Genomic DNA, 13,923 nt, shown 5'->3' with positions numbered 1-13,923 from the left:
AAGCGAAGAAGAAGAAGAAGAAGAAGAAGAAGAAGAAGAAATGTCTCTAAATGGATACTACTGTAATGTCATTCAAACTCTCCGAGGGTTTAGGTAAATACACATATAAGGAGTCAGACTTGCAGCAAATATTTCCTTTGGATTGAGTCAAAGAATTACATTTTGTTGCACACATAAAAACCGCCATCATTTTTTATGTCGACATTACGCATTGACTTGAAAATAGACATTTGGAGATGAGTAAACATATCCACCTGCAAACTGCTTGCTAAATGATCCCCAGTAGATGGAGACAAAGCACATGTATTACATTTCAGGAAACGTATGTCATTCTATTATTTTCCATTTGTTAAATCTATTTGTGATTAGTAGCCATGTAATAATCCTACTGCCCGAGGTGGACGATAATATTTTTGTCTCTGTGTTTGTGCACCTTTCTGTTACCAAAATATCTCACTAATAACTGGACATGCTAAAATAAAAATTGCAGAAAGTAATCATTGGAAGTACATACAACTGTAGTCACCGAGTCAAGATGGCTACCACAGCTAAGGGACCTTAGAAACACACACAAAAAAAATGTCTTAACAATTTTACAGACATTGACCTTTAGTTTGGTTGGAGAGTAGTTGAGATTGATCCATAACACAGATACTGAGTGCTAAAGATTGTACAAGATATTTGTTTAAAAAATGTTAAGTTAACTCTGAAGTCAATGCTGCCTGTCTGTTAGCAAAATATCTCATAGACCACTGGATGTATTTAAATTAAACTTCCAGAAAATCTTTATTGTATATAAGTAAAAACCCCAAAAATCAACCTAATTCAAGATGTCTGCCACAGCTGACTGATTGTAAAAACACATATTAAATACAAATATAAATAAACACAAACATACACATATATCCAGATACTGAAGTAAAGTCGAGACTGATGCCTAGCACACATTCTGAGTTAAAACAGATTGTGTGAGATCTTTTAGAATTTTGCCAATCTCTTTGAGGGCAACTATTTATGTCTGTCTGTTAGCAAAATGTTTTATAAACCAATGGACAGATTTAATGAAAAATTCAGGAAATATAAAGTTGGTTATCTAACCAATTAAAATGCCAGCCACAACCAACTGACCTTACAAAACACAAACATGTCTATTCCATCCATCCATCCATTATCTTTTACCCGCTTCTTCCATTTTGGGTCACGGGGGTCGCGGGTGCCCATGTCCAGCAATCACTGTGCGAGGGGCGGGATACACCTTGGACAGGTAAACATGTCTATTATTTAGTCAAATTTACAAATACTGAGCTAAAAATTGGTGTGGCAGTAAATGAAAGCTATACATATTCAGATTGTGAGTTGTGACATTCTATGGCGTTGTAGAGATTGTGCAGAGTTATTTTTAAGGTTTGGTCTAAAGGATCCTTTCCTCAACGTAACATGATCTCAGTCCATGGCATGAAAGAGTGTGCAATATGCATTCCTTCAAGGAATACTAGGCTTTTGTTTAACCTTTTTTTCAGATTAAAAACAAAGTTAAAACATTAATTTACAGGATGTATCAGCAATAACCTTGTGTGTGGAAGGCATCGGTGTGTTTGTTTAAAAAAGGCTGACACTTTTTTTCTGGTTGTATATTTGCAGGTACCTGGTAGGTGACTGGCTTGTTGTTGATCTGCTACCAGCAAACACCCCACTGACCTTTGCTCCCACTCAGCTTTTTGAAGCAGCAGAACAGACAGTGGTGGCTTCTGGCTCAGCAGGCCTGGTAAGTGAACCATTAACAGCAGGCATGTATAGGCTGTCAGAGTAACAACAAGGGCTGGAAAAGGTCACTTCAGCTGAGTACGACTGGGGAGCTTAATTTGGTGTGGCTGTGTGAACTACACACAAACACACACAACGCGTCAGGCTTCTGCCACACCCAGTCTTCCTCCTGTGCATCTGCACCCGGAGTGACAGCTAACCTTGGAGCCACAAGTTGTGATTGAATCCTTGAGGCCAGTAGGATCTTATAGTCCCAAGACTCATTAGACCATTACTGATAGAAACAACCCCTGATGCTTTTTTCTTATGTTTTGATATATCCTAATGTGTGGTCAATAATCCAGGTAGATAAATCTAACAAGGTTAAATCAGGTCCTCTGGACGGATTCTTCTTTGCTGAAACGTTTCCTCTTCCAAAAGACCTTCAGTCTGAAACACTGCAACAAACTTATGGCACCTTCTCAGTGGATCAAGTTTGCTGCTGACAGCTGAACTAGCTAATTCACATCAGCTTAACAACAGGTCGTCTGTGCCCTGGTGGCCGCTTGCTATTCATAGAGGGCTGAGTGATACTAACAATAACAGCATTGTAAGAGGGGGACAGTTGAACACGGAGGCCTCCGCCCCTGTTTAATGATGGATGATTTCTCTTCACAAAGATGGCTTCCTTTACTTTTTTCTAGAACTTTATTAACAACACACAACAGAACAATGCAACAAAATACAAATACAAACACGTGTGAAATGTATCATAACTAACTACAAAATAGGGTTTTTTACAAACTAAAGTAAGAGTGAAAAAAAAAGATAAAATAAAAACACAAAGGAGCAAGACTATATGAGAAACTTAAAACAATGTTTTTAGATATCTGTTGTGAGATGATTCTAGCAGTTTTCCAGTTTTTAAATCTACTTAATGAAGAATAGCATGACTTAAATTTCTTCATAAAATAGGGGAAGGAGGGCTTATTATCCTTCCACTTACTACAGTGAATGTTGTACTTTGCTATAAGTATGACTATATGGGATCAGAGAAAGCTGAGCTTAAGTTATCCCCATAAAATAAAATGGCATCAGCATAAAAAAAAGAATGACGTTTGAGAATAATAAAGTTTCTGATGTCTGTCCAAAAACTTTGCGTGAGTATTGACATGAAAAAACAAATGCTCGAGGAATTCATCTTCTGATTGACAAAAAGCACACAAATCAACAACAATTTTAAATCTTTCTAGAAACTACAGGATATATCTTATTTATTATTTTTAAACAAGTCTCCTTCATTTTAGGAGATATAGGCCATTTGACAAATTTGTGGCTTAATTAAATTCTACTGAATATTTTTCTTCACCTTTTGCTTGTTAAAATAAAAACACAAATCAACTTTCATGTGGATTTATTGTGTGTTTGTACCACAGACAACTAGAGGGTGCACTGGTCACGTGAGGCTCTGGCCATAACCAGAGAAGGCAAGCCTATGGACTTAGCTTTGTTCAAGATATTTGCAAAATAGCTAACAGTATGGGCTGATTATGTAAAAAAATATTAATGATAATGCTAATGAAAGTATTATAAATATAATAGAATGTATGTAAGCTATCTAATGTATATTAAAATGTTTTAAATGCCACATACACACAGCTGTGTGTGCTACAGTTGTACCAACCAACGAGAAAAATTAAAAAATCTAATTTCAAAAGTTAAGATTTTATATTTACTTCAATGTGAATGTTATTTGAACATAATTGAAGCTAATAATGTAACTGATTAAAATTATCCTATAAAGTCACTATTAATTATTGAATTGACTAGTTGACTATTAGATATTAGCTTGTGTGGCACTATGCTGAATCATGCTACAAGTTAACACTACTTATTAAATAGTAGAATCTGGTACTATACATCCAATTTATGTAATATTTACACAGTGTAAAATAGTTTTATATATTTCGCTGTTTTTAGGTTTCTATTACACAAACCTGATCTATTGAGAAGATTATTAGCCAATATCAGTAGAGATGAGTTTCAGCCTTCAATGTATCACCATGTATGCAGTGAACATGTCCTAAGTGTCGACTACATAACAGGTGAATAATGATAAACATTATTCCAATACAGTTAGGCAATATCCTTTATATTTAATTTCTGAGTTGAGCACTAACCCAGCTTTTCTTTAGGCAAAATTTAAAATACACCAGTGTGCACCACAGTAAATGAAAATGATAGCTGTGACTACAGAATCTACACAATTTACATGTTAAAAAAGTTAATTGCAAATTCATCAAATTGTTGGTTATAAGTATTAAACTAGCTAAAATGTCTAAGTTATTGAATAACTTCTGATGTAGTTTAGATAATCTTTACTTAAAAATTTTTCCATACATATTATCTAGCTGTAATGAAATTAACATCCATCCATCCATTATCTTTACCCGTTTGTTCCATTTTGGGTCACGGGGGTTGCTGGTGCCCATGTCCAGCAATCACTGTGCGAGGGGCGGGGTACACCCTGGACGGGTCGCAAGTCCATCACAGGGCCACATAGAGACAAACGAGACAAACAACTATTCACTCTCTCACTCACACCTAGGGACAATTTAGAGTTAACAATCAGCCTAACATGCATGTTTTTGGTCTGTGGGAGGAAACAGGAGTACCCGGAGAAAACCCACGCATGCACGGAGAGAACATGCAAACTCCACCCAGAAAGGCCCCTGGACCGGGGTTTGAACCAAGGACCTGCTCGCTGAGAGGCAGCAGCTCTACCAGTTGCGCCACTGTGCTGCCCCATGAAATTAACATTAATTATCAATTCAATTGATTGTTAAAAAAACATTACAAATAATTTGTGACACAGATCATGTTGGGTTTGCTATTAATCAAAAAGTTGCTGTCAGATGTGAGATGTTGCCCTCCTTGAATGCCATCTTGGCTCATTCATGATGTCACAGATGCAAGCAGTGGGCAAGACAGGGAAAGTACCCTCCAGTTGTCTTATTTAACTCTATGGTTGTACTCACTATTTGTAAATCCATCTGTCCATCATCTTTACCCATCCATCCATCCATCCATCCATCCATCATCTTTATTTGCTTCTTCCTTTTTGGGTCGCGGGGGTCACTTGTGCCATGTCCAGCTATCGCTGTGCGAGAGGCAGGGGACACCCTGGACAGGTCTTCAGTCCATCACAGGGACACATAGAGACAAATAAGACAAACAACCATTCACTGTCTCACTCACACCTGGAACAATTTAGAGTTACCAATCAGCCTAACATGCATGTTTTTGGTCTGTGGGAGGAAACCGGAGTTCAGTTTGAAAATCTTTAGAACGATGTACATACAGTGGAAAATAAAAACTTGCACATCCACAATTTTAAATAAATTAAATGAAATACATTTGACAGTAAATGAAGGCTCTAAACAATAAAAACATGGTTATATCAAAAGCTGGTGTACTGACACTTTTGAAAAATAATGTATCTGCATATAAAATACACAATTAGCTTTAAATACATGCCAGCATATTGTCAGAGTTTTGGGATCGTCTCAGCAGAATGGACAGGGCACGGTTACATTATAATGTAAAACTTTAATAACAAATAAAGTTGAGTTTGTCAGCACAGTCCCAGCTGTCCAGCTGTTGCTCCCCCACTGAGAGGACCCCACAGTGGTGACTTGAAGTAGGGCACAGTGGCATCCCCCCTCGACACCATGCTTGCCCTGTACAAGTCCCATCCACCCACAGCCAGCTGTCACCCAGGTAGCGCAGGCCAGTCCACACCTGGGCTGTCAAAGCCGTCCTGCTGGTCTGCAGTGCTTCGTTCAGAGCAGAATCAGAGATCAAGCTGACCAGCTGCTTGTTCAGGCTGCCACAGTACTCGAACGCCTCCTCCCAGGTCTCCTTTTCTTTTACCAGAATAAGGCTGCTTTGAAAGCAGTAGAAAGGGAGTTTCTTCTCGCAGTTTATAGTTTGCCAGCCTTTCTCACTCAGCATCACACAGCTGTGGCCGACACCTAGTTCCTGCAGGGGTATCCAGAGAGGAAACAAAGCATTGTTCCCTCCTGACCAACTCCATGTACCTTTAACATCCTTGTAGAGCCCAATCCAGCTGCTGTTGAAAGTAAAAGTACCACTGCTGTTGGTAGTAGCATTGGCATCTGTCCCTAATATGAGTTCTTCAATTTCCTCCTGGCTGATGATGGAAGTCAGGTCGGTGTAATACTTTCTGCAGTACTCTCTGGCCTCTGACCATGTCATTTTCTCGGCTACATAAATATTCACTCCAAAGGTGGCACAGAAAGCTGGAGTGAAGACTCCTATGAGGAGGATGACTCTAAGAGTGTCTGTCCTCATCTTGATTTCTTGTTGAAGTGTCCTTCACTGGAACATTTCAGAGCTCTTAAAAACCCTTGAAGGAGCATGGAACACCCAGTCATAGCTCATCCAAAGCCATTATGAAAATATCCAGGAGAGTATACGCAGACGTTCAAATGCAAATGTAGAACATCCAAATCTTCACAAATAAGGGTGAATGGTAAGATTTTTATTGCCTGCCACCAAAAGGTATAACTGCAATAATGCTTTTACTGTCTATGTGTGTCATTAGCATGTAGTTCATGAACCCATGGACAGAATTAAATGAAATTTTCAGTAAGGAATTATTGAATTGGCATATACAATTATTATATGGAGTCAAGCCAATTAAGTATAGCTGCTACTGCTATGTCACTTTAGCTAACACAAAAAATTACTAACTTGGTCAGTTTTAAACCTAAACCTGGTGATTTAGCTGAGAGTTATCCTCAACACATAATATGAGTTCTAACACATCTTGCTCTATCGCACAACAACACAAGAGATCACACAGTCATTTCCATTTGACCAAAAAGGCTTAAACTCTGTCCTTTCTCAGTATAACAGTCTTGGTTTAAAATCATGGCAGGAAAGATGACAGGTGATAGGCATTCCTTCATGAAATGTCCTTTAGTTTTAAGTATGTTTGCAAATGTTTCCACTCATTTTTGTGTGCATTCTTATTGAACAGATATGATGCATTCATCTATTTTCTATTAAAGCTTTCATAAACAAAAGATAAATATTTTTCCTTTGGATTTCAAAATTAAATTGGAAATTTGATCAGTGTTAAATAAACCTTTATTACAAAAACTATAAAATGTTTAAACTAACCTCTTTATCATGATGAATATTTAAAACTGTGCTTTTATCCCATGCATGTGGCACGAGTCAGTTGTTTTTTACTGTTCTGAACTCACGAGGCTTGTTGGTAATGTTTTGAATCCCAGATTTTTCTCCATGAATATTCAAACTACTGCAATTAGCTCTATAGGCTATTTTCTGCTTTGCTTTAGTCAAAATATTGATTTGCATTTCAGCGGGTGCTGTTAACACACTGCAATTATTTCCACGTTTGCATAGGTAATAAGAAAAACAATAAATGGCTGCTTTGGACTTTAAAATAAAGTTCATTAAATTAATTTTATATATGTAGCACAAATTCATGCCCTCTTATGGTATTTTTCAGACCTAGTACATTTTCTTTATTAATTAATATTGTGTAATGTAAAACAATTTAAAGGGGGTGGGATATTAGCGGACTATAAAAAAAGTATTTTAATATATGCTAATTGGTCAGGTTTAATTTATTTAACTGAAACTTAAAAATATAACAGTAAATGTTCCTTACTGATTACTTAGTTTCTTGTTTGATTACTTTACCATTATTTTCTATTCTTGTGTACTTATAAAATATAAAGTATCTGGTTTCCTCCCACAGACAAAAAGATGTACCTTATGTGGCCTTCAGGTCCAGGTCTTCCTTAAATGAGATCTGTGATCGCTGTGGGATTTGTCTGGTTAAATAAAGGTTAATAAATATAAAACAAATTACTTTAGCTGTGCTATCAGTGTGCTTGTAGTTGCAGAATTTACTTTCCTACCTTAACAGTTCTATGAATTTATGTAATTGTAAGTGCAAACATATTGCAAAATGGACTTGTTAACTTTAGGATGTTTAAATAGTTTTTATCCCAAAATCTTATGTCATAAATAAATGCAAATATTGCCATTTTTAAAAAAAGTTACTGTATCAGCCCTTACTGAGCAAAGTGTGTGTTCCTATTTATTTTTTTCCACATTACCACATTGTAAAAACTCTACAATCTTTTTACAAAGCTTTGTTGATGTTAAATTTGGCTTTATAAAATACAAATAAAAACTTGATAAAAAAATATGTTTTGTGAAGAAGTGGTTCTGGTAGTATGATTGAAGTAAGTTTTAATAAATGTGATGCAATTTGTTTGCACGTGAATGTGCAGTTATTGTGTGATTTAATGTTTAATGCATTTAACAGAGTGGGGGAAATGCTTATTTATAAGTAAAGCTTGTGTTTTTATACAGGTCCTTCTCAAAAAATTTGCATATTGTGATAAAGGTCATTATTTTCCATAATGTAATGATAAGAATGAAACTTTCATATATTTCAGATTCATTGCACACCAACTGAAATATTTCAGGTCTTTAATTGTTTTAATACTGATGATTATGGCATACAGCTCATGAAAACCCAAAATGCCTGTCCCAAAAAATTAGCATATTTCATCCCACCAATGAAAGACAAGTGTTTTTAATACAAAAAATGCCAACCTTCAAATAATCATGTTCAGTTATGCACTCAATACTTGGTCGGGAATCCTTTTGCATGAATGACTGCTTCAATGCGGCGTGGCATGGAGGCAATCAGCCTGTGGCACTGCTGAGGTGTTATGGAGGCCCAGGATGCTTCGATAGTGGCCTTAAGCTCATCCAGAGTGTTGGGTCTTGCGTCTCTCAACTTTCTCTTCACAATATCCCACAGGTTCTCTATGGGGTTCAGGTCAGGAGAGTTGGCAGGCCAATTGAGCACAGTAATACCATGGTCAGTAAACCATTTACCAGTGGTTTGGCACTGTGAGCAGGTGCCAGGTCGTGCTGAAAAATGAAATCTTCATCTCCATAAAGCTTTTCAGCAGATGGAAGCATGAAGTGCTCCAAAATCTCCTGATAGCTAGCTGCATTGACCCTGCCCTTGATAAAACACAGTGGACCAACACCAGCAGCTGACATGGCACCCCAGACCATCACTGACTGTGGGTGCTTCACACTGGACTTCTGGCATTTTGGCATTTCCTTCTCTCCAGTCTTCCTCCAGACTCTGGCACCTTGATTTCCGAATGACATGCAAAATTTGCTTTCATCCGAAAAAAGTACGTTGGACCACTGAGCAACAGTCCAGTGCTGCTTCTCTGTAGCCCAGGTCAGGCGCTTCTGCCGCTGTTTCTGGTTCAAAAGTGGCTTGACCTGGGGAATGCGGCACCTGTAGCCCATTTCCTGCACACGCCTGTGCACGGTGGCTCTGGATGTTTCTACTCCAGACTCAGTCCACTGCTTCCGCAGGTCCCCCAAGGTCTGGAATTGGCCCTTCTCCACAATCCTCCTCAGGGTCCGGTCACCTCTTCTCGTTGTGCAGCGTTTTCTGCCACACTTTTCCCTTCCCACAGACTTCCCACTGAGGTGCCTTGATACAGCACTCTGGGAACAGCCTATTCGTTCAGCAATTTCTTTCTGTGTCTTACCCTCTTGCTTGAGGGTGTCAATGATGGCCTTCTGGACAGCAGTCAGGTCGGCAGTCTTACCCATGATTGTGGTTTTGAGTATTGAACAAGGCTGGGAGTTTTTAAAAGCCTCAGGAATCTTTTGCAGGTGTTTAGAGTTACGTCGTTGATTCAGATGGTTAGGTTAATAGCTTGTTTAGAGAACCTTTTCATGATATGCTATTTTTTTGGGACAGGCATTTTGGGTTTTCATGAGCTGTATGCCATAATCATCAGTATTAAAACAATTAAAGACCTGAAATATTTCAGTTGGTGTGCAATGAATCTGAAATATATGAAAGTTTCATTTTTATCATTACATTATGGAAAATAATGACCTTTATCACAATATGCTAATTTTTTGAGAAGGACCTGTATATAGCAAAGGTTTATATTCCGTTCAAGTCAGCACAACACAAGTAAGCTGAAGATACTCGCTGCAAGATACTGTAAACTGTGAACATTTTATCAACAAAAAGCAAGCATATTTATACATGCAGTTCAAAATGTGAAGTAAGATGTGTATCACTGAAGAATAAAAAAAATCCAAACATTTTGAGATGAAAACCATCATCTGAAACTAAACTCTGTAAGCCGTGAAACATCATGGCAGTGATTTTTTTTTTCTTCAAACTAAACTTTTTATCTGTCGTGGAAAAAAGATGACAGTTATAAGACTGTGGTAACACTAGAAAAAAAAAGTTTCAGAAATGAGAAAAAAAATAAACTTTACAAAAATAGCAACAAAAGCACAAAAAAGAAATGCACGTTTGAACGTGCACTAGATCAGTTTTACCATGAGGTCAAATACAGAGGTTTAAACGTTAGCACTCAGGAAACTATGTACACATGTCTGTACTGATATTCGGTAAAGTTAAAGGCTTGAGAATGTTACTTTATTTTTCAGTAAATCCAAAGATGTTTTCTGTTTTCATTCAAGCCAAAACATCATGATAATGAACTTATTTTTGGTTTTATCAGAAAGCCAGCAATGATTAGTTTAAAATGTTGCTAACTTTCACAAAATGTTATTTCTAGAATAATTCCAATTCACTGTAAGTGGTGTGAAGGCTTGGAATAAACATTGAAGCAGTGAGTGTTAGTTGTTACAAAAGCACTGTGTTCATTGGTTTCAATGCAGCGTAAATGCAAATTTAAGTAATGGGAGAATTGTTTCTTTTTTGTCGGGGATCACAAATATGGCATAACTTGACAATATTATCATAAAAGGCTGAACTCCGAACAGTTTTCAAATCGCATAGAACGTTTGCTGGTGTCAGCAGGAGCCTGCTAAGGGGAGCATTCTCAAACTTTTCACATTACAGGCACAGTTATCAATACCATCAATCTCGTCGTCATTATCATATCGCCATTATTGGCATCAGTCCAAAGAGTTGCTTGGTGATTTTGTCTTGGATTTATTAAAGGAGTTGGTGAGGGCAAGTTGTCAGGATTTACATCTCTGTGTCTGCCACTTGGGTTTGGTTCGCCGAGTGTCCATTAGTGGTGGTTGGTGAGTTTGTCCCGTTCTCAGGTGGAGACTCTCTGTTGATGGTTGGCTTGTCGACAGGCTCCTGGGGCAGCGGAGCCACGGACACCAGGGTGTTGGCCTGGTTCTCTTCATCCACCTGGAAAGAGTCAGCCTGTAGAAAAACCAGAGCCACATTTTTAGAACTGAGCTTGGATTGGAAGAGGTTTAACAAACTTTAAGATGCGAGTTTGCAGGAAAGTGTGTTCGTGAAAATGGACGATGTGTTTCTTGTTGAGGTTTATGGGCTTCAGTTTTGTATGCACTCAGAAGGATGTTGGTAATATTTTTGATTATTCAAGCATGTTGCTAAGAAAAACACCACAAGGGTGTGCCGCCATATGTAAATGATTTAAAAGATGATGTTAATAATGTTTGAAAAACAAACTGATACCATTTGTAGCCCGTCAGCAATAGGTTGAAGAAGAAAAAGCTTAAACTAGGGGTTCTCAAACTTTTTGGGTTCAGGGACCCCTTACAAGGGAGAAAAAGTTTCAAGGACCCCCTCATAACCCTCATGTTTATTAAATACTTTTCTTCAATTTGTCTCTTTAATGCAATGGAAATATTTGTGAAACAAATACTTAAGACATGTTCTTTAATAGTGTTAATACAATTTTTATACTTTTAAACACGGGGTATTTTTCATTAAAGACACACTTATGGCGATTAGCAAATTTTTAATTAACTTCCAAAAATTACATTGTTGAGAAAATTAACAGTATTGTAGTGAACTAAGCCTCAGGTCAAAACCTGACCCTGAGGACCTTCATGGGACAGGAACTGTTATTTCATTGATTTGAGTCCAGAAATACAAATTAAGCTCATCCAGAGACTTTCTAAGTGTGTCCTGCACTAATCAATTGAAAGAACACTCTCTTTTTTATTGTCATTACTATTTTTACAAATGTCTTGATAATCCAAAAGTGTGTTTAGTTCAAATCATTTTAAATGTTGAAGTGAACTACTCATTTTAAATCAACTGTGAAACAGTATTAATGATTTTTTAATCCTCATTCAAAGTAGAAATCAAGTTAATGTCTGTTACAGAGTAATCATGCATTTTTGATCTTCTGTCTGAAATGAGAAGGAGTGATGTCGGTCAAAAGTCGGAGACTGTCGCAAACAAGTTTATTGGAACGAACTGTCATGTTTTTAAAATCTCTCAGACAGAAATAAGAAGCTGGCACCTGTTTCCTCCCATTTCGCCAAAACATTTTTCTGTCTGCTCCAAAACATTTCTCTGTCTGTTCCAAAAACATCTCACTGTTTTTCTGACTTGTAGTAACCTCTTACATCACTAAAACCACACCCCTGTTGGTTCTTTCAACCAATCAGGATTTCCCAAAAAGGGACCGGAAGCGAACTCTTTAAAAAGTCAACACTTCCTAGTTCCAGTCAGTTCAAAGTTCCGAGAGAGTTCAAAGTTCTGGGAAAGAACAGAAGTTCTGAGAACAGAACCGAACAAAAGTTCTGAAGGGCTGGAGTTAGTTGGGAGTTCTTCCGAGTCTCGTGGGGATTATGGAATCTTCCACATCTGAGTGGAACTCTGACGGGCTCACAGCTCATGTGAGTCCACCCGGGAGGTGAGCGTGCTGTTGAACGAAGTACCGTCACTACTCCGGACGTTTCTCTGCTATCCTACGGAGACGCTGAAATGGTAACGTTGAAAGAGAACTCTACACCGAAGCTGATATATCTTCTGCAAGGTAAAGAGTCGATTTCCACTACCGAAGTGTACCGAGGTAGAGCTGGGTTCGGATGGAGGGTGTCGTTTTTCGTCAACACATTTTCCCTCACACATCTTTTCTCTCCATTTAAACTCCTTCATTCCCCATCTTTAAAACTCTTCTATCTGCCAGTAAAAGATAAGCTAAGCCTGCAGACACTTATTTAAGACCTAAGGATATGTCTGTTGTTTTAAGTTGCAAGTGAGAAATCATGGCCATATGATTTCTCATTGTAAAGCTCATTAATTAAGCTGTGTTAATTGTAATCAATCTGCCAATTAGTGTAAATGTGTGATGTGTTTTTAAATCATTTAAAATAAACGACCCACTGTTGTTGGTGAGTCAGAAATTTAAACACGTCTCTGTCCACATTTACTCCACAAAGCACGATATGACTTAGTCCAGAAAAATGAAAGAATCCGTTTAAATGAAGGATAATATCAGACGCATATTATCTCATTACAGTATCAAAAACCGCTTTAAATCTTTACCTATTCACATGATGAACATAAACGTTTCGTAAAATTAAGAACAAAAGAAGCAGAAGAAAGGTACAAGAAGTATAAAAACAAACCGGTATGGATTATAAGAAAACACAAGAAGGAATATTATAGTGACGTACTAAACAAAATAAAGAATGATATGAAAGCAACATGGGGAGTAATGAATGATATTTTGAAAAATCATAAAGTACAATCAGGTATTTCACAGTATTTTGTAAATTATGACAAATAAATAATCTAAGAGCAAAATGAAATAGCAAATGAATTCAATCAATATTATGTGAATGTTGGCCCAAGTCTTGCAGCTAAAATACCAAATGTAAATAATGATGCGAGTCACACAGTCATGGGTTGTGCCAACAGCATTTTTCTCGGTGACACTGATAAAGAAGAAGTACTGAGTATTGTGAAAAATCTTGCAGATAAAAGATCAAAACACTGGATAGATCCTCCCCCAGAAAATTTTGAATAAAGTAGATGCGATTTCCTGCGTTATGGTGTATTTTAACGGGTTGTTGAATATCTACGTGCTTAGAAATTAAAAGAAAAAGGTTTCTTTTTTTTTTCCGGACCCCTAAACGCCGTCTCGTGGGCCCCTGGTGGTCCAGGGACCCCAATTTGAGAACCACTGGTTTAAAGGACAAAATTCTGCTTTGAGTTTTGTAGAATGAACATATGCTGATATATATTCATAAATTAAACGGATTCTTTCATTTTTCTGGACTGGATAATATTGTGCATTGAATAAT

At 37.4% G+C, this 13,923-nt stretch overlaps 1 protein-coding gene across 1 annotated transcript in view; it reads right to left on the bottom strand.

Annotated features, from left to right (window-relative positions):
- Nucleotides 1-10,386: 10,386 nt before the first annotated feature.
- si:ch211-286o17.1 (hematopoietic progenitor cell antigen CD34) overlaps nucleotides 10,387-13,923 on the bottom strand; it is a 49,240-nt gene continuing 45,703 nt past the window's right edge. The window contains exon 8 of the mRNA XM_037679319.1: nucleotides 10,387-11,056. Within this exon, the coding sequence (XP_037535247.1) occupies nucleotides 10,868-11,056 (189 nt within the window). The 3' untranslated portion in view covers nucleotides 10,387-10,867. The remainder of the gene's footprint in view (nucleotides 11,057-13,923) is intronic.

Source organism: Nematolebias whitei, chromosome 7 (assembly GCF_014905685.2).
Source record: "Nematolebias whitei isolate Nwh7 chromosome 7, NemWhi1, whole genome shotgun sequence".
Lineage (NCBI taxonomy): Eukaryota > Metazoa > Chordata > Actinopteri > Cyprinodontiformes > Rivulidae > Nematolebias > Nematolebias whitei.
Note: the sequence above shows the minus strand (reverse complement) of the source record. Positions and strands in the feature narration are given on the sequence as shown.